Source organism: Citrus clementina, unplaced genomic scaffold (genome assembly GCF_000493195.1).
Source record: "Citrus clementina cultivar Clemenules unplaced genomic scaffold, Citrus_clementina_v1.0 scaffold_4, whole genome shotgun sequence".
NCBI classification, from domain to species: Eukaryota; Viridiplantae; Streptophyta; class Magnoliopsida; order Sapindales; family Rutaceae; genus Citrus; species Citrus x clementina.
Genome location: NW_006262274.1, coordinates 18,255,183 through 18,276,539, shown reverse-complemented (window position 1 = coordinate 18,276,539; position 21,357 = coordinate 18,255,183). Strand labels below are relative to the sequence as shown.

The window sequence follows — 21,357 nt, the reverse complement described above, 5'->3', positions numbered from 1 at the left end:
TTTATGAGAATATTAAGATAGAGGAGTTGAAACTCCCTTTCATTAGCTTTATAAGGTGAGAGATGTAGTTATATATAGACTATAGTAACTATATATATGGCTCCATCAATATTATTATTTTTAATTGACATACGAGTCTCCTATACGTTGCATATTTCACAAGCTAATCCTACAATCTGAGGTTTATTGTGAGTTTATTGTGAAATTATATAAATGTCGTTGCAATAGTTTACATAATATCAAAAGATTGAGTTTGTCAATTAACATTTACTAAAAAGGATTTCCGGTTCACTCAAAATCGTGATCCCGGTTTACCCGAAAGCGGAATGAAAGTGTATTAAATCCCCAAAATTCAAATCAACGAAACAGCAGCGGCGGCCTCGGGCGGAGTGGCAGTAAAATTATGCAAGAAGTAAAGAAACTGTGGGATGAAGTGAGGGAGCTGAGTTTAGGCAGCAACTCAACCATCGAACGCCTCGAGTCACCACCGACGCCACTCCAGTTCCTCAGAGACTACGTTTCTCAAAACAAACCATGCATCATCAAAAACGTCAGCCTACATCACCAATGGCCAGCTTTTTCGCTTTGGCCCCACCCCTCTTATCTTTCCAAAACCCTCAGCTCATCTCCTCCCGTCTCCGTCCACCTCTCGCCCAACGGCCGCGCCGACTCGCTCGTCACACTCACCCACCCGCGGTCTGGAGAAATCTCCCAGTGTTTCGCCTCTGCCCACGTGGAGCGCTTGCCGTTTGATGAAGCGCTTCAACTGGTTTCGAATTCAAAGAATGGTGACGTGGTCGCGTACTTGCAGCAGCAGAACGATTGCTTTCGGGATGAGTATTCGGTTTTGGGTTCTGATTGTGATGAGCATATTGCTTGGGCTACTGAAGCTCTTGGGTGTTACCCCGAGGCTGTGAATCTTTGGATTGGGAATCAACTTTCGGAGACTTCGTTTCATAAGGATCATTATGAGAATCTCTACACTGTCGTTTCGGGACAAAAGCATTTTCTTTTGCTTCCTCCTACCGATGTTCATCGTATGTACATTCGTCAGTATCCTGCTGCTCATTACTCCTATTCCCGAGTAAATGTAAAATGACTGATTCATTTCTTTCTTATTTTTATTTCAGCCCATTGATTCTGATTTCTGAATAATGTGGAAACTTGAATGTTGGTATGTAGGATGTGGAACGGTTTACGTTGGAGCTGGAGGAGCCTGTGAGATATGTGCCTTGGTGTAGTGTGAATCCTTATCCATCTCCGGAGACTAGAGAAAGCGAAATGGCTAAATTTCCATTGTATTTTAATGGGCCTAAGCCATTTGAATGTACTGTCAACGCGGGAGAGATTCTCTACTTGTAAGATTTATATTCTTTTTTTCTTTATAAATGAATGCATTTCGACTCCAGTTATAATATCTTCAGGTTTGCAGTTAGGCTGTGATTGTTCTGAAAAGCGTTTTGAATGAAATGAGTATACGGGAATGGTCTACTTGGATATATATCTTGCAATGGAACAAGGGAAAATCAAGTTTAGTATCTGTTTCTGGTTGGAGTGGCATGTTTTGACGATAAGTGATGAAAATAAAAATAGTTGCATTCAAGCATCCATTTCATATATCAGTTGTATACAAAGACACGAATTTTATTGGATGATGCTTTTTATTGTTTAGTTAGATAAAGTGTTGAGTTAGTCTGTCCTGTACATAAATATAGCATGCAGGGTTGTGGGCATAAACCGCATGTAAGATTCATTTATAAGCAATAGGCCTGTGGGGTAACTTCTTAAGTACATCCCTCTTTCATTACCTACAAGGAAAACAAAGTTTCTCTGGTTCCAGAAATGTTAATAAAGAATCAAGCTTTGGTTTAGGATGGTGCAAAATGGTGGACAAAGAAAAATATTATAATGTTTGAACTTGACTTTTTGAATGGTCAGATTAATTTGGTTTCGAAAAGCAGCTCGTAACTCTGAGGTCAATGTGGTGGAGTTAATGCAGGCCAAGCATGTGGTTTCATCACGTTAGACAGAGCCCAGATGACAACGGATACACTATTGCCTTAAACTATTGTAAGGCTAAAGCATCATTTTTGTGTCCTTATTTTAAGATTTAAATCACATCTTATGTAAGACATAAACTATTGCATTTATGGCATTGGCAGGGTATGACATGCAATTTGATATCAAGTATGCATACTTCAACTTCTTGCAATCACTTCATTTCAAAGCACCCTGTGATCCAACATTGCTAGAGATTGACTATGAGGATTCCAGACCTAATGCATCTATCTGCAACTCAAGAGAGAAATTATTTGCGGATGCATCCTCATTGAATGAACTAGAGACTACAAAAGACAGTGAAGATGCATGAGCACTGATTTGTTAGCCTGGGTGATGAAATTCATGGAACATTTAACTGACAAGACAAGATACAGAAAAAGTTAGTCAGCGGCAGTGTAATAGAAAGAAAGAACCGCAGCTGGGAGATTGCAGTAACAGTGCTGATGGATCCCCATTTAGCTTGAAAGGTGTCTATTAAGATCATCCTAACCAACTCTAGGTTTACTAAATATTTCAGTAATGTCACAAAACTGGTGTATCTGGGGATAAATTTGTTGGCGAAGAAAAGATTTTGTATTGTGTGAATTACAAGTTATATTAGCAGTACCCATTTTTATTTCATTCCTGAGAGAGGTTGGACGTGCAACTGCCCCTTACTCTTGCTAGGGCATTTTAATTGATACTTTAGAGCATGTTAATTGATTCTTCAGAAAAACCACGAATTATTTTTTCGCTTTGATTTTTTTGGCTTATTTTTCGCTTTGAATTTGATTGAGCAATAAATACGTTTACATCTCTTGTTGCTCATAATCTAGGCCTAAACAGGAAGCCCACTTTTGGCCGGAGGCCCATCAAATATTCTTTATAAATAATGAGAAACGGGAGCAAGGTTCTGTTCTGTCGGGAAATGATGGACGCAAAAGCATTACGTGTTGCTGTTCATTCACCTTCCAGCACTAGCAGATTCGTATGCCATCCTTGTGGCAGCAATAACCTTATCAACTCTGCGGTTGAAAATCATCAGCTACCTCTACGTAGCCCCAAGCCAACTAAACCTCTTAAAACTAGCAGCAATTGGAGAGAGACAACCCAAAGCATTCCCGCAAACACTTCGAGTGCAAACATTTTACACTTAATGGACAACCTCTGCTTGCCCATCACCACTGACATGTACACGTGTCTCATTAAAGAATGCACTTTCCAAAAAGATTCAGCAGGAGCTTTCGAATTACTAAATCATATTCGAAAGAGAGTAAACATTAAACCCACGTTACTGTTCCTCAATCGGCTCCTTCTGATGCACGTGTCCTGCGGTCAGCTTGATACTGCTCGTCAACTGTTCGATGAAATGCCTCTGAGAGACTTTAACTCATGGGCCGTCATGATCGTCGGCTACGTCGACGTTGCCGACTATCAAGAGTGTATAACTCTCTTTGCAGAAATGATGAAGCGTAAAAAAGGTCATATGCTCTTGGTATTCCCTGCCTGGATCATTGTTTGCGTTCTCAAGGCGTGTGTTTGCACGATGAACATGGAATTAGGAAAGCAGGTACATGGCTTGTTGTTTAAGTTAGGGAGTAGTAGGAATATTTCGTTAACGGGTTCTTTGATTAACTTCTATGGCAAATTCAGATGTTTAGAGGACGCTGATTTTGTCTTTAGCCAACTTAAACGTCATAACACTGTTGTTTGGACGGCTAAGATCGTTAACAACTGTAGAGAAGGACATTTCCATCAAGTTTTCAATGATTTTAAAGAGATGGGGAGGGAACGAATTAAGAAGAATAGTTATACTTTTTCTAGTGTTCTTAAGGCATGTGGTGGGGTGGATGATGATGGCAATTGTGGTCGACAGGTGCATGCCAACATTGTCAAGATTGGGCTGGAATCAGATGAATACGTGCAGTGTGGGTTGGTTGACATGTATGGAAAATGTAGGTTGCTCAGAGATGCCAAGAGGGTGTTTGAATTGATAGTTGATAAGAAAAACATAGCGTCTTGGAATGCCATGCTTATGGGTTATATACGTAATGGGCTTTATGTTGAGGCCACTAAATTTTTGTATCTAATGAAAGCATCTGGAATCCAGATCCAAGAGTCACTAATCAATGATTTGAGGATCGCTTGTAGTAGTAGTAGCGATACTCTGCAAAATAGGATGGAGCAGACTGTTACTATGTTTCCATAGCATAACTACTCTTTAGTTTATATAATGATGTTTTGCCGCAATTAGGCACTTTTCTAGTCATAACATCTGGTCCTTCTACTTGCATTGGGTTGCTTTACGTGGATGGCAAAGTAGACCATACCCGGAAAACTTTTCATCCCTGCTTGTGCAAGGGTGCTTTTGTATGTTGCTATAGAACATTAAAAGTGGTATGCCACTGCAGTATTTGAAGCATAAAACATTCATTGTAAGTCTTTGTTTTGGAAATCCAATAGAGCTTCAGCAATACTGGTTTAGTAATTGAACTTCATCGTCTGAGACTGCATCAACTTTGTGGTGATGATAGAGTTGCGTTTAATATGAGATCTAGTTCTTTCATGAGAGAAATCTTGCCAAGTTTTGTTTTACCGGCCGAAGTTTTGGAGATTTATGTTCTAGAGGATATCATCAAGGAGCTAGATAGTTGTTGAACATCCCTGTAAATACGAATTTCAATTTCAAGAAGGTTTAAGATGTTTTACTGCCGTCTACTCTGCACTGGGGAAAGGTATCACTCAACTGAGCTTGTTATTGATTAAGGTACCCTTGAACAACTCTGATCATAGAAATTCATCCAAAATCATACCCCTGTAGAATCCTAAAATGGCTGTTTGTCTAAGTGTTGGATGTTGGATGTTCTGGTATGGGATCAGTGAAGCTGGCCCATGTGATTTCTATGGCACTTCTTGTACTTGCAGGCTTGAGCTTTCTGATAATTGTTGATTAGAATTTAAATATTTCTACATTTGGTAGATTACGGGAACTCTAGAGCATGTTTCCCTTGTGTCAAAATCAGGCCCCTCTTGCATTTATGTGTTGCTGCTGGAAATTTCGACCACACACAGATCCTAAATATCTTGAATTTACTGGTAGATCTAGGCATCGGTGCATCTAAAATCAATTAAAAGTAAAAGTATTATCTTGTGGCCTATGCAACAGCTGGAAAAATATTATCCATGTAGTTAGATATTTGCTAATCTGCATGGGTGCTATGGGTCCAAATTTAACTGGGATGATAATTATTCACTCATTCTTTTTCAATTTTTCATTTTTCACTTCTCCTTCTTTTCTATTATTCAAAATCTGAGCCTCTGGGGATTCATTTTACTTGTTGTAGTCTAAGGTGAATTAATATTAATAGTTCTTGTAAGTTTGCTGAATGTACCCTGATTGCTTTCACAAATAGTTTGGTTGTTTTTTCCTTGTCTGAGATTAGTTGAGGAATGACCAAATTGCTGAAATTTATTGTTTTAAAATTTCTAGTCATCATTATTTATTTGTTTATTTTGAATTATTAACATTTAGTCATATGTCTAACTACCAGCGTTGAATTAATAACGTTTAGTCAGAAATCCACCCAACTTGAATATTTGGCCAAATCTGGCTGATATTTACTTCCATTCAGGGAGATGAGCCACATATGGGCTACAACCCCAAAGCACATGATAGCAAACTATTGTTCAAGCCATTCGGGCAATCCTTCATGTTCATGGGTAATGCAAGCGGGAATCATTATTTTTAAGCAAAGTAAATGGCAATATATTGTTTGATTTAAAACCAAAGTGGCTATTGGGAATCATTATTTTTATTAAGCAAAGTGGCAAAATTCATAACTTGGGTCATAAAAATAGATTTTGACCAGGAGGCTAAAGCTACGTTTTTTAATGTGTTGCTATGGATTAGAAGTTACAGCTGATGCAAAATAGAAGCTATAGCTGTTAAATAAAAATCACTTACTTCCAAACCGCAATTGCAAGTGTTAACCAAAAATTTTACAGCTGAGGCTTAAAAGTTAGGTCTCCTGGACAACATTACTAATTGGAGCCCAAGTCTAGTCGATGGAGCTGAGAATGGTTGGTTCAAAACTCAAACAACAGTGGCAGAAGCCAGATTGGTACTTTTCATTATATAATGATTGAAAGTCTAATGCTTGCACAACTATTCATGCTGATTAAGAAGGATCAAGGGCATGTTCATGCGTGGGTTCGGCCTTTCTGTAGGTGTAAGTTTGTGTCATAGTAAGCATGACATGAATGGAAACCAAACCCCTTCCTCACTTTGGTTAAGTAGGTTGGATGGTTTTATGGTGAATCAACAATCAGTATTTTTATTGGATGGCTCTAGTTATGAAAAAACAAATGTTTCTGGTTACTCCTGATCAAAGCATACTGAGTTTAGTTTACAAGTTCGGATATGAGCAACTTTTTGTCAGACATATGTTTTCTTTTAAGGATGATCGCCGTGCTTTAGAACAACACGGTTTCCTTTTGTGTCTAATTTCTTGCTCTTAAGGTTTCCAGTGTCCTTGCTAGTGAACTGCACTGGTTAATTGACTAAAGAAAGTGCTCTCGTCGACTCTTTCTCCCACTTGCATTATCATTTGGATAAGTGGATGAGCTGGCACGCTTGTGTTGGCGTGTGGTAAAGGTGTATTAGGTGACTGACAGGACAGCACAATGCCATTGAGGTAAAAACATGAAATGCACTTTTGCAGGGTGTAAATCAACAGCCTATCTAAAAGTTTCGACTGAGTGGATGATTAACCCACTTACTTTCTGTACTTCTAATGCATCCAGTTTGTGGTCCGAGCATAACATCTCCTAGGTTAGATCTAATCTGATAAGCTCACTGGTCTCTCTTACATTTATTTTCTGTTGCTGCAGGTAATTTGAAGTTTGGACCACATCACCACAACACAAGAAGGTATTTGTAAATATCTCTAGTTTATTGGTATGGTAGATGTAGGCATCAGTGCATTAAATCAAATAAAACAGGAAGAAGAACATGATCCTGCTGCATGGCTGAAAAATTAGCAAAAATGTTATCCACATAGGTAGATGGATGCTTAATCCAAATTACGGCTGTGGGTCCACGATTATTAATATTGGTTTATTCATTTTTTGACTTTCTGCATTTCATCTGCTGGTCTGCCCTTCACTCATCCAAAATCTGAGCCCTTCATAGTTTCATTTTACTTCTTATTATTCTGAGCTGGTGTTGATATTTAAAATCCCTCTAATTTGTGGCTTGAGCGTGCCCTGCCCTGATCCCTTTCGCTGATTCTTTGGTTGTTCTGTCCTCTTTCTGAGATTTTTATGAAATTTTTATCGCAAGATTATTTGAAGTACGGCCAAATTGCAGAATAGATGTGCCGAGAATTGTTGATTTCAAATTTCTTATCATCATCATTTATTTAATTTCAGTTAGTTAGATATCTTCGCGGGTCGAATAAATCTTATTGTTTCGCAGCCTGTTGCATTTCTTGAACCCATCCCAGGGAATTGATAGCAAATTGGAAGTTTAGTCAATCTGACTCTTGTAGGCTATTAAAAAATGACAGTGAGGTTAGTGCTGACAAAAAATTAGTGTATGCATCCGATCGGGGTTACTGTGTTAGTAATTAGATATGTAAACCTGATCGAATTTAACGTTATTTTTATCATTATTTTAACTAAATAAGCTAATAATTGAAGCGAAAATTTTCTCCATTTTTGGACCCGAAAGGCACGTTAATTGAAAGCTTTGCTGAATGATTCAGTGGTCCCCACCGTGCATTAATGGATTGTAAAATGATCCATCTCTTTAACTCATTTTGCGCCTCACAGATGGCCTATTTGCTTGATGTGGACAGAAAATTGATTGCTTTCCAATTTTCTTCCAGAGCTTTAATTAGGTCCGTCCATGCATTTAGTCGTTTCAATTGATATTTGGGTGAATTTTTTTTTTTTAACATTCACACATCATAAAATACGTTTAATATGATTGTTGAAGGAGGCTCTTAACATAACAATTATCATTACTTTTAATTTAAAAGGTGGTATAATCTGTTTTTCCGGCGAAGATGGATGGTTGAAGGAGGTTTTTGATATGAAGGGAGAGAGAGAAAGTAACATTTATCCATTTAAATTAAAAGTTGGTAAAATTATGAAGCCCGATGTGTGACAAAAGCAACGTCGATGTCACTTGCCAGCCTTAAGCCGTAACAAGCCTCACAGATTCCTTTTATTCAGAAGTTCGGTCCCTCTCTTCCTTAGGAAATTTCTTGCATTACACCAAGGTGATTATTTGAATTTGCATCCTGGTCCTAATATGTGTCGATGTCTGACTTTGCCTTTATTTGTATTCACCCCACACAGCTAATAAATAACCCCACCGATCCAATTTCCATCATCACATATAACCCCACCCCTTTCATATCTTTTTGCTGCTTCATTTCTCTTCCAATCAAGTACTTGTTGTTTGAGGAAGAAAAAAAAAAGAGAGAGAAAGAGAGATGGATTCCTTCTCCTCTTCCTTTTTCTCTAGTGTATTACCTCCAAAACTCCTCACGTCACTTGTCATTATTCCCCATAAATCCACCAAGCCAACTTCTTTTAGTGTATCCTCTGTCAGAATTGAAGAAAAACCTGCTGTAAATCAAGATCCAAAAACCCCCACCACCACCACATCAACACCTACAAGAACGGTCTCTCAGCCTCAACCCAAGCCTCAGCCTCGAACTCAATCATCATATTTGCCCAAGAAACGGGCGGAACCCACAATTCCAACAATCATATTAAACGCATGCGACGACATCATCAACAACTTCATAGACCCTCCTCTGAAATACTCTGTTGATCCAAGGCACGTGCTCTCCGACAACTTTGCCCCCGTCGATGAGCTTCCCCCAACGGAGTGTGAGGTAGTACAAGGATCACTCCCTTCATGTTTAGATGGTGCATACATCCGCAATGGCCCTAACCCACAGTACCTCCCTCGCGGTCCTTACCACCTCTTTGATGGTGATGGCATGCTTCACTCTATTAAAATCTCCCGAGGCCGAGCCACCCTTTGCAGCCGCTATGTCAGGACTTACAAGTACACCATTGAAAATGAAGCTGGCTCTCCAATTCTTCCGAATGTTTTCTCTGGTTTTAATGGCCTAACTGCCTCTGCAGCTCGCGGTGCTCTCTCTGCTGCCAGGTTGCTTGCTGGTCAATTCAATCCTGTTAATGGAATTGGCCTTGCTAATACTAACTTGGCATTCTTTGGCAACCGTCTTTATGCACTTGGTGAATCAGATCTCCCATATGCTATACGCCTGACACCGAATGGGGACATAGAGACCATCGGGCGCCATGATTTTGATGGTAAGTTAGCTATGAGCATGACTGCTCATCCGAAGCTGGATTCTGACACAGGGGAGGCCTTTGCTTTCAGATACGGTCCCGTGCCTCCGTTTTTAACGTACTTCCGATTCGATGCCAACGGAAAGAAACAACCGAACGTGCCCATTTTCTCGATGACCCGCCCGTCTTTCCTCCATGACTTTGCAATCACTAAAAAGTATGCGGTGTTCGTAGACATACAAATAGGAATGAATCCCATGGAAATGATCTTCGGAGGAGGGTCCCCTGTTGGTGCTGATCCAGCTAAAGTGTGTAGAATCGGAATCATCCCACGTTACGCCACGGATGAGTCTCAAATGAGATGGTTCGAAGTTCCAGGTTTCAACATCATTCACGCCATCAACGCCTGGGACGAGGAGGATGGCAATGCTGTAGTGATGGTGGCACCAAACATATTATCAGTCGAACACACCTTGGACAGGACGGACCTTGTCCACGCCTTGGTGGAGAAAGTAAGAATCGACCTCAGGACAGGCATAGTAACCAGGCGTCCGATGTCAGCTAGAAATCTAGACTTCGGAGTGATCAATCCGGCATACATGGCGAAGAAGAGCAGATACGTGTACGCAGCTGTAGGGGATCCAATGCCGAAGATATCTGGGGTGGTGAAACTGGACGTATCAAAAGGCGACGAGCGTCGGGATTGCATCGTGGCTACCAGGATTTATGGACCGGGGTGCTATGGGGGTGAGCCTTTCTTTGTGGCAAGGGACCCTGAGAACCCTGAAACAGAGGAGGATGATGGGTATGTTGTGTCTTATGTCCATGATGAGAATACAGGGGAGTCCAAGTTCCTGGTTATGGACGCCAAATCTCCTCGTCTTGATATTGTGGCCGCCGTTAAACTACCCCGCCGCGTGCCTTACGGATTTCACGGTCTGTTTGTCCGGCAGGCTGAACTTGACAAGCTACTCTAGCCACTTTTGTATGGACATGGTATGTCCCAGTTAATTCTTATACAAATTAGTTGGTGAAATACAAAAGTTTACTATATAATTAATATATCAAAAACTGATGATTTTTTTAATCTGTGGGTGACTCTTCGTGTAAAATCCGTAAGTTTAAAAGAAGGTATAAATTATTTTAGGTATGTGGTATATAAGAACCATGTTCACATTAGTTGAGAAGAAATTTAATATAAAAACAATACATGGAGGTCTCTTATGAATAATTAATTAGCAGCAAAAGCTGGCCAAAGAAGGGAGATATTAATAACTATAACGATAGCAACGAGAACTGGCCACCACACACAATATTGATGCTTTTTTCAAATCTATTATGACTAACGCACATCAATTTTATTATAACACAATTTAAATTTTTATTCTCTTATTATGATATATCTATTTATTACCCTACCACATACTTTTTTTGAAAAGACAAGTAAAAATAAAATAAAAATAATTATTACTATAAAAAAAAGTTGTGAAGTACAACCAAAAAAAAAAAAATTTGAAGAAGTATACAATAGAGCCTAGAGGTAATCAACATTCACTGACCCTTACAAAATTACCAACAGAATGAGAAACTAATCTCATGTAAGAATACTCTCTGTCACACATAAATCTAAAGGGGAAAAAAAAAAAAAACCGATGGCACTGAAATTTGAGCCCACCAAACAGTTAATTGATAGCACCGCTAGTGACAGACTGACAGGCTTGGCGTGTGAAGGAGGCAGGTGATTGCCATTTGTTGGGGTTAATTTGTCGCTACCTCTGCATGCAAGTAACTGACACGCAAATGAAATGACACTTGATAGCTGATGATCAAGTTGTTGGACATCTTTTTGTTGCCAATGCTTCACGGGCCAGCAACACAACAGCTAAAGCCCCCTGGTCCAATAGCCGATGTTGAATTTCGGTGGTCTTATTAGTGCCTTGTACGCATACCTCTTTCCAACATTAGTAAAATTACCCTTGCAAGCTTTAAACTCAATAAAAAGAGGGACAAATGAGATGAAGAAGGAGAACGTGAAATTCCACTTCATTGAAATTTTTCTTGTCAATAACAAATGTTTTGTGTGTATTTTGAAATTTTATATTAGTATCGTGGTAGTCAAATAACAAATAAATGATATTATGTCATGTATATACTTGTTAAAAAAATTATCATACAAGTTGTAATCATGTTAAATTTAACTAGACATTTTATTCCTTCATTAGTTGATTGAATTACTTCTAATATGGCATAGGGAAGCTGATCTTGACAAGCTCATTTAGCCATTTTTGTTTGGACAAGATATGTCTCAGTTAATTCTGGTACAAAGAGTTGGTGCAATTCAAAAGTTTACCACATAATTAGTATCTCCAAAATTGATGATTTTTTTTATCTTTTTAATAACTGTTTGTATAAAATCTATAAGTTTAAAAGGTATAAATTATTTTGGGTGTCATATATAAGAAACATGCTCATATTAATAGAGAAGAAACTTAATATATAGACTACACATGAAGGTCTCTTATAAATAATAAATTAGAGAGGAAAACATATAGCGTACTTAGAGGAAGTTGTATAATTTACTTTCATGCATTTTTCTTGTTTAGTTCTGGATAAATATATCTCACAATAAAGTTTACTCAATTTTATGAATCAGGACCCATACTATTTTCTGTCTTCTTTAGCAGAATTGAGTAACCTCCAAAGGTTTTCTAACAATGGTATATATACAAAAATTCGTAAATGAAAATGTATAAAATTAAATAAGATAAGAAGACTGACTATAAAATAAAAATCAAATGGTGGCTGTGAGTTAATATCTTTTTGTCCGATTTTCTTTCTGTACAAACTTTTTTATATAAATCCCATTGTGTTGTGTGGTCGAAGAAAGGATATATTTATAAGGAAAAAAAATTTTATCTGGATTTTAAAGTCGGGATTAAAGTCCGAGACAAGTTGACAAGAGTATGAGCATATATTTATAATGTTGTCAAATAATTTATAGCATTGTAAAATTATGTTCACATAGTTATCAATAAAAATAAATATTGTTATGCTTTAGAAGCTAAATTAATTTTATCACAGATTTATATGATGAAAGACTTAAAATATCCATAATATTTTATTAAAAATCATATTTATATGCACTAACGATATTTATTTCACAACTACAAACACAACATCTTATTACCAAATAAAACCTAAACGCCACTCGATAGCTGCTGATCAAATTGTTGGTTGGATATCTTTCGTTGCCATTGCTTCAAGGGCGGCCAACAGCACAACAGCTACAGCCCCTTGGTCCAAGAGATGAAGGCAAATATTTGTGCCTCGTACGCATACTTCTTTCCCATTATGGTCAATAAATATACCCTTGTAAGCTATAAACTCCAATAAAGATAGGGACAAATCAGATGAACAAGGAAATCGGGAAATCCATTTCATTGTGCACGCTTGATGCCGTAATAGGGGCATGTATTGAGAAAGTTCAATAATAGTATCACGTCATTTACACAATAACCAAATGGTATTGTACCACATATGCATTTATTTTAAAAAATCGTCGTATAAATAGTAGTTATATAAAATTCAATTACATATATTAATTCTTCCTTAGTTTATTGTATTATTACCTTTGATGTGTTATAAACATAAAAAAATATTAATTTTATTTATTTATTGTTGCTATCCTAGTTTTTTTTTTTTTGGGGATCAATGCTGAGTTTACCACATAAAGGGAAAATAGTGAAAAGTAAAATTAACGGAATCTTTTTAATAACATGAGTTTTCATGGACTTTGAAAGAGGAAAAATACGTAATTTACTGTAACTTTAGTGATTTTGTTAGTAATTGCTCTCTTGTTATTTTTCATTTATTTAAACGAAAAAATCTTTATTTTTTCTTGTCCCAATTATTAATACATCCTTGAACAATAATACAAAATAAATATGACTTGAAATTGTGCAAAAGTAGCACACAAAGCGTGATAGGAATCGCTTCTAAAAAGTCTTGAAATATGTTGAGCAACGAGATGATAGCATGTCGCCAGTAGCGTCATTAGTGGCTTGTTGCGGGCAACAACGATTTTGAGCTGTTGAACATTGAACACATTATAAGACTTCAATTTTGAAAATCCTTGTGAGATGAGGGAGGTTCTATAATTGGACAATCGCAGCTAATATATCATATGACGAAATAGTGACTAGAAAGGTCAAATCGTTAAAGGCTACATAGGTATGAGGGTATAATAATTAAAGAAAAAAAAAGTAATGTTTGTCCATTCTAATGGTCAATTTAGTATGTTATAATTTTTAAAATAAGTACTGTTAACTATACTATATAAATAATCAGTTGTATAAAAATCAATCAAACGTTTGGTAAAATTTATTTTTAAAATTTTTGTGGGTTTTAATAACAATTGTACGTCTCTGGTAAATCTAACCGTTAAAACTGCTATAAGAATATACAAAAAACTGAAATAGACAAAATGTTAAATAAAAATTAATTTACACATTTATAAACATGCATATATAATATTTTTATTGTGTATACACAATAATTGATAACTAAAATAAATATTTTTATTTTATTTTTTATCTCAATATAATGGTATCAATAATAATCTCTTTAAATCTAATGATCGTAGATCCTAATTGAATAAGAATAATTCTAGATTTTTATAATATATGTGAGGATATATATGAAATTATATTTAGTATAAAATAGATTTTCAAAATTAAATTTAAAAAACTGCTCCTTTTTTTATTAAAAAAAAACTATTGTAGATGATGTGATTTTATTAAAAGTGATTTTTTTAAAAAAATTATCAAATATTAAAACTAACTTTTATCTTCTCAAAATTGCTTTTGACTTAGAAGCAATCCCAAATGGACCTTAAAACCAATGTGGTAAACATGTAGCAATAATATGTTGAGTTGGACTATTGGTAACCTTTCAAAAATCTTTAAAAACACATTTTCTTTATTTGTCCATTAAAACATTTAAATAATATAAATTTCTTCTGTCACCTCCTATAATAATAATTAAAAAAAACTTAACTGAAACTATTACTCGTATGCAATCCCTATCTTACATGCATGTAAGATACATCCCTCTCACATGAATAGTGCATGTGTGGGACCCATATACTATTCATGTGAGAGGAATGTATCTTACATGCATGTAAGATAGAATGAGCCATTACTCGTAGGACCCAATCTCTTATTCTATTTTTTTATTATTTGATATTAAACAAACCCCCTATCAACTGGTTTTTCTTTTCCTCTTCTTCTGTTTTTTTTTCTTTTTTGATCTTTCAACTCTAATTATACAACTATATTCTTCTTACTCGTTCACTTTTTATTAAAACAAATCCTTATTGTTAGCTTCCTTTTTCCTCAATTAAGTCAATTCATTGATAGTAAAAAAAGTTTGCATTGTAGACGCCCTCAAGACTCAATCTCTATGTGATCTGAAGATTTATTATAACTTTTATTTTCAGCAAAAAAGTAGTCAATATAATATTTTTTATTTGGTGTCCTCTGGGGTGGATATAAATGAACACTAGTGTGGGCATCTGACATGGCTAAGTAAAAGAATTCCTTTATTTTCATATTAAATTTTTAAAAAAAATCATTTGAGTCAGCGTAAATTTATAAAAAAAATATTTTATTATCAGTGGGGCAAATTTACAAAGCTTTATTTTATCAATGGTTTAGAAAAGAAAAGTGTGTATAAAGGGTGTTAAAAGTTATGCAAGAATATATCAGGGTCACTGTGTAAAGAAATTTTAGCAAAAGAAAATTTGAATAAAAGGCTAAAATTTGTGTCTCTTAATGTTGTTGAAGGCTAAAATTGTGCATGCACAAAAGGGGCCTTAAGAGAATTTGGTCCAACTCTGATCTGTCTGTTCCAATGAATCAATGATGGCACGAAAGGCTTAATCCTGGCTATGGGCTTGAGGATTTAGATTTGGCGGCGCGGCCTGGGGAAATATTTCAAAAAATGGATTTTTTTGATGCACCCAAAAATAATGTTAAGTAGACCCCATTGAAAAAATATGAGAAATAGAAAACGAGGCATCCATCCCATGTGCGCTCTTGACCGAGGTGTCCACGTGTTCCTCGAGGAACCAAATCATTTATAGATTTTTTTTTTAATTTTAACTTGCCACCATCAGTAGATTTGAGAATCTAACACATATTTTAAGGGATCTTTTTTGAAAAACTTATCTCTCATAAATTTATTATCGAAACTAACCATATAACATAATTTATTATTATAATGGCCACGTATATCGAGTTTAGACTAAATTACCTTTAAAACCAGAGATTTGTCCCTGCTATACTCTTAAAATATGTTATTTATCCAGATACATCCCCATACTTCAAATTTCCTCATATATACCTTTTTTTATATGCAAGTACTAAATTACCCTAATTAAAAACCTAATTTCTCAAAACTATTCACGACACAGCTCCCAATTCATCATTCACAGCTACCATACACAATTCCCAAATTCACTAAATTCATCATTCACGACCAACATACACAATGCCCAAATTCCACAAATTCATTATTCACAAACCAACATACACAATGCCCAAACATCATTCACGACCAGCATACACAACACCCAAATTCCCTCTATTCCTACAAACTGAATTCAGTCGAAACAAATAGAAGTGAAGTTGTTGTGCAGTATAATCAGCAACATGTTGGAGGGTTCAGGTTTGTTTTGCGACAGGCAAGGGAAGAGGACTGTTTGGTTTAAGAGAAATTGGGAAAAGAAACAAAAATGGAAGAAAATTTTGGAGCTACGAGAGACAAGAGATATGAATGATCCTATAGTTGAAGCTACGTTCATCAGTTGGGTATTGTTTCAGGTTAGTAGTTTTATCATTATTTATACTTCATTTTTGCAAGTGAATGACTTTATTAATTGATTGTTTCTTAATTTATAAGAAAATTGAAATATGACTTTGCTGTAATTAGTTTATATATTTACTGTTAGTTATTAAGAATATTGTCCGCATTTCATAGGTGTATTTGCCGATATTCATGAATGAGCATTGGGTTCTCGGTGTGGTTGATATACTTGGAGGTAAGATTTCCATTTATGACTCCATGATAGACTTAACAAATGATTCAGTTTTAGTGAGACAATTGCTGCCTGTTGCAGATATGATACCTCTGGTACTTCAGAAGATAGCATATCACGAAACACATTCAGACTATACTGAGGTTATATCGAAAATTCTTTGGTCCATCGTATGAGTATGTAACATCTCGCAACAAAAATCAAGGTATATACTGTATATATTGTATTTTGAACTTAACTTAACAATAAGAATGATGATTTTTAACAATTGATTTATATGAATTTTTTTAGTGGTGATTGTGGAGTATTTTTGTTGCGGTACTTGGAGGTCCTAACCCATGGATTTGATGTCAATTCATATTGCCAACAAGATCATGTTACACAATTTCGAAAAGTATTGGCTATCAAATTATTTGGGTTTTGGGCATAGGTCATGGAAAAAAATTTCGTAGTGTCCTACCTTTAAAAACTTCGTTGATGAGTCATTTTTTGGATCATGAGATGTAATTGTTACAATGGGGATGCTGTTGATATTTGATGTCATTAAAGATAAATTGACATTGTTAATATATTTTATTTTTTTGTTAATTATATTAATGATAGAGAAGATAGTTTGTACAATGTATGTGATATAACAAGATGGTCATATATATTCAGGGAATGCTTTGTAAGAAAATACATGACTGCAGTTGGGTATTTGTACAGATACACAACTGCAGTCGAGTATTTACAAATATACATGACCAGCTCGCTGTAAGAAAATACACAACTGCAGTCGAGTATTTGCACAGATACACGACTGCAGTCGTGTATTTGCAAATATACATGACCAGCTCTCTGTAAGAAAATACACGACTGCAGTATGGTATTTAAACTGATACTCGACTGAAGTCGAGCATTTTCAAATATACATGACCAACATGTCTGTAAGAAAATACACGACTGAAGTTGGGTATTTGCACTGGTACTTGACTGCAGTCGAGTATTTACAAATATATATGATCATCTGGGTATTTTTATAGATACTCGACTGTAGTTGGGTGTTTTCACGTATACACGACTTTAGTCGAGTATTGAGTAGATACACCTATAGGTGAGTAAAATTACATATGCACAATAATAGTCGGGTAACATCCAAAATACACGATTGTAGTCGGGTACGTGGACATAGAATAAAAAATACCTAAAAATTTATTATATTGATGACACAATTAATATAGACTTTAACATATCAAACTTCAATTTAATAAACAACAAAAGTGGTTGTACATCAAATAACATAAATCCAATACTTATTCGAATCGTAAATAAATCGTAATACAATGAAACTTGTTGCACAATCATCATAATTTTTTTTTCATCTTTAACCCAAACACTCGGCCCATATATTATAAGTATCTGGTCGCCTCCCTTGAAAATAATATAAGCTACATAAACATGTTTATACATCTGTGAAACAAAAAAGGTAGAAATTTATTAACTAAATATTATAGATTTTAAAGAAATTAAAACAACAAAAATGACAAGTATATAAGGTTCATAGTTGTAGAACAGGGCACCATTATCCCTCTTGCCTCCATACCATTAAATCTATAATGATTGTTTTGCTCAATCTGTGCACCACAAAACATAATAGACACATGTACTGAAGTCATTTCCTGCAATAATACAATAGTTGATTATACAACAAATACAAAAATAAAATCAAACAAATTATATAACGAAGTGTGGAACTGTCTGCCTATTTACACGACTGACGTTGCGTAATTGCTAGTTTACACGACAATAGTTGTGTAACTTGCTAAAATACACAATTAGAGTCCAGTAAACAATCATAGGATATATTTAGTAAAAAAAATTGTAAACTTTGTACTAACAAAATGCCAGGTGTCATAACAACTACTATATCTTTCAAACTTGCACGATTGCTGTCGTGTAAATTCATACATACACAACAAAAGTCTTGTAAGTTACAAAAATACATGACTCAGTAAATAGTCAGAGGACATATTTCTTCTTTAAAAAATATTTTTCTTGCACTGATAAAATACTGGGATCTCATACCAGTTGGAACATTTTACATATATGCACAATTGTAGTATGTAAGTTCATACATACATGATAGTAGTCGTATAACTTATTAAAACACACGACTATAGTCCAGTAATAGTAAAAAGGATATATCTAGTGAAAAAAAAATATTTTTTCACCAATAGAATGGTAGGGTGTCATAATAATTGGAATCTTTTGCACATTTTCACGACTACAATTGTGTAAATCCATACATACACGACTGTTGTCGTGTATGTCGGGTGCAGAACAAAATTTTGGCAACAACTTCAGGTTTTAACGAATGTATTTATAAAATCCATCAAATAACAGTCATATGATGCAAATGTAATGAAAATGTGAGTTGCTTTATTATTTATCACAAACCAAACAAAACCCTAAAAATAATATAATGTCAACAAAATGAATAAATAACACAAAATAAAAATAAAGTTTCAAATACCTTATTCATGAGATGAATAATGCACCCAGCTGCAAACTAAAATCTCAGTGCATTGGATGTTCATGAGTGATTTTGAGTGTGGAGTGAGTTTTTATTTTGTGGAGTTAAAAAGAGTGAGAAGTAAAGAGTGTTGGAGGTGAGTTGTGAATGTTTTATATTTTTCTTTAGGGATATTTTAGACAATGTACCACATGAAAATGTATATCTTAATAATTTTTAAATATGGGGTATATTTAACTAAATACTCTATTTTTAAGAAGGCATCTTTAATTAAAAACCCCTTTTAAAACAAACTAATTAAATCTAAAACAACCAATGCTGCCATGGCCCGCATCTCCTACATAGCCCATCGTGGCCCATCATCACAATCACAACATCACAGAAATTGACATAAGTCACGGGATGGAAGCCACCTCCTAATTAGGTTGGGACGTAAGTTACAAAAATTGTAACCGAGCGTGAGCGCTGGTGAATTGTTTTAAACATTTAATTGTTATTTGTTAATTTCTCCATGGGTTACATATACCTATGTTATTCCACAAAGAATGAACCGTCCATGAGGAACTTCAAGATCAATTTTGAAATAGAATTTTAATATCCAGTTTGAAATTGAGATACTGTAGATTTTAAACTACATCTGCTGTAGAAAAAAAACTGTAATTATGAAATAAAAGTTAATAATATATAGTAAATACAAAATTTAAATAATAATTTTGACAAAATTATTAAAAATATAATAGATTTTTTATCATACAAATAAAAAATCATATTAACATAACTTTTAAGGTGCAGCAATTAGTGTTTACCAAACGCTTTAGTGCTGTAATTTTTAAGTTACAACTGCCCAACCTCAATTTCAAATGCACTCTAAATAATCTAAGTAGGCCTACGCGTTCAGTGTTAAAAGTACATGTTATCCATATGGACATACAATATTTCAGGATGAATTACATACTAAAGTAAATAGTTGATATGGAGCTCTTTCGCTATGCAGTCATTTAGAAACAACAAAAGCGAATTGGTTCCGACAATCTCAATGTGTTACATCCCATATAAAAATTTCAAAAATCCGTTTCAACAAGTGATGATGTGATATGAACCTTTCATTAGATCCCGATTTTATTGGGTGCAAACATCTTAACCGGAGAACTATTAATTAATAGCAACACATAGCAAAATTTTGAGTTATTGTTCCGGTAAAAATCAACGTGATACATATTGGCTGTGACACTTTACCGGAGATAAAGTCATCCGTGGATCCCAAACCTGAGGAAAAGAACAGAGCAGCAAAATGATATGATCTTCAAAAGTGAGAACGCAGAGGCTGATACAAAGGAAAGACGTCAACGTTCTAATTTTGAATTTTCAATCCATGATTATTATTTTAAATTTCCGTCTTATCTTCATTACATCTGATTCTCTTGTTCGATGTACAAGGGCCCTTTTTATACCAAAACCAGATTGTAGCGGATATAGTTTAGTGGTAAAAGTGTGATCATCAAGAGCAGGAAAGTGATGTAGAACATTGTAGTCTTGCGGAATTAGATGAAAGGATTGCAAGTATCAAAGCTAAGATGGATGCGTTTACTCTAGAACTTGAAGCCGTGGAACGAAAAGTGAAAATTGGGGTTTGTCATTTGTGGTGGCATTGATACAACCTTGCCTGAGATTACAGAGGAAGAAGCCCAGCTGGTTAAGGAGCACACAAAAGGTCCAGCTCGTATGCGCAGGGCACCAACATACCTCAAAGATTACATCACCTAAAGAATATTCGAGAAGGCACAAAGAGAGTGGAAAAGATGGCAGCTGTGATTTTGTTATTTTGTTGTGACTGTTTTTTACTTTGAATCGTTCATTTGCTGGTTAGTTACACGTGTAATGTTGAGGGGTAAAAGATATATGTAGAGGGGAACACGTCATAAAAAAGACAGGAAATAGAAAATATTTCTTCTTATCTCTCCGTCTTCTCCTGCAATCTCTGTTTCTCCATTAATTTTCATTCTTTTTGCTTCTTTTTGCGGGAGTCAGCACTTACTCCAAAAAGTGTAGCTCTGTGATATAAACTCTGAGTTGCAGAGTTGTATCAATTGGTGCTTTCATTGCCTTCTTCTCCTTCTAAAAAAAAATAAAAATCCACCATGACCGAGACAACAAAGACGACTGATTCTGAAGTTCTTTCCGCCATGAAGGAGCTCCTTGAGAAGCAAACACTCTCTATGCATCAGACCTTACAACAATACATGTCCACTATAGATTCCCGTTTTGAGGACTTACAATCTCAAATCCGTGGGTCTGTCGGCGTTTTGAGTGGCCCTTCACGACCATCGGAGCGGGTGTCAACGTTTACAGAGGGTTCTGCTGGGGGCACAGATTT

At 35.5% G+C, this 21,357-nt stretch overlaps 3 protein-coding genes across 4 annotated transcripts; all 3 read left to right on the top strand.

Moving 5' to 3' along the window:
- The first annotated feature begins 122 nt into the window (after nt 1-122).
- Nucleotides 123-2,628, top strand: LOC18043467 (jmjC domain-containing protein 7). Of its 2 annotated transcripts, none has more exons than XM_006437424.2 (4): nt 123-1,090; nt 1,183-1,358; nt 2,000-2,070; nt 2,163-2,628. In XM_006437424.2, the coding sequence occupies exons 1-4, from the start codon at nt 404-406 to the stop codon at nt 2,369-2,371; spliced, it is 1,143 nt and encodes a 380-aa protein (XP_006437487.1). In that variant the 5' UTR covers nt 123-403; the 3' UTR covers nt 2,372-2,628. The 2 variants fall into 2 exon arrangements, with proteins under 2 accessions (XP_006437487.1, XP_006437485.1); XM_006437422.2 differs by having other exon boundaries at nt 1,939-2,070; nt 2,163-2,294.
- A 340-nt stretch (nt 2,629-2,968) lies between these two features.
- Nucleotides 2,969-5,067, top strand: LOC18043466 (pentatricopeptide repeat-containing protein At1g31790). The gene has a single exon (XM_006437420.2). It carries the CDS (start codon nt 2,969-2,971, stop codon nt 4,247-4,249), a length of 1,281 nt encoding a protein of 426 aa, XP_006437483.2. The 3' UTR covers nt 4,250-5,067.
- Nucleotides 5,068-8,186: 3,119 nt separating this feature from the next.
- LOC18043465 (probable carotenoid cleavage dioxygenase 4, chloroplastic) lies at nt 8,187-10,397 on the top strand. Its single transcript, XM_006437419.2, has one exon. It carries the CDS (start codon nt 8,541-8,543, stop codon nt 10,350-10,352), a length of 1,812 nt encoding a protein of 603 aa, XP_006437482.1. The 5' UTR covers nt 8,187-8,540; the 3' UTR covers nt 10,353-10,397.
- Nucleotides 10,398-21,357: the final 10,960 nt, after the last annotated feature.

What these genes read in the sequence shown, in the direction of transcription:
- LOC18043467 (XM_006437424.2), top strand. Translation starts at nt 404, where the DNA reads ATGCAAGAAGTAAAGAAACTGTGGGATGAAGTGAGGGAGCTGAGTTTA. An exon ending in ACTCCTATTCCCGAGTAAAT is followed by an intron (nt 1,091 to 1,182) that starts GTAAAATGACTG and finishes GTTGGTATGTAG; the next exon opens with GATGTGGAACGGTTTACGTT. An exon ending in GCGGGAGAGATTCTCTACTT is followed by an intron (nt 1,359 to 1,999) that starts GTAAGATTTATA and finishes GAGTTAATGCAG; the next exon opens with GCCAAGCATGTGGTTTCATC.
- LOC18043466 (XM_006437420.2), top strand. Translation starts at nt 2,969, where the DNA reads ATGATGGACGCAAAAGCATTACGTGTTGCTGTTCATTCACCTTCCAGC.
- LOC18043465 (XM_006437419.2), top strand. Translation starts at nt 8,541, where the DNA reads ATGGATTCCTTCTCCTCTTCCTTTTTCTCTAGTGTATTACCTCCAAAA.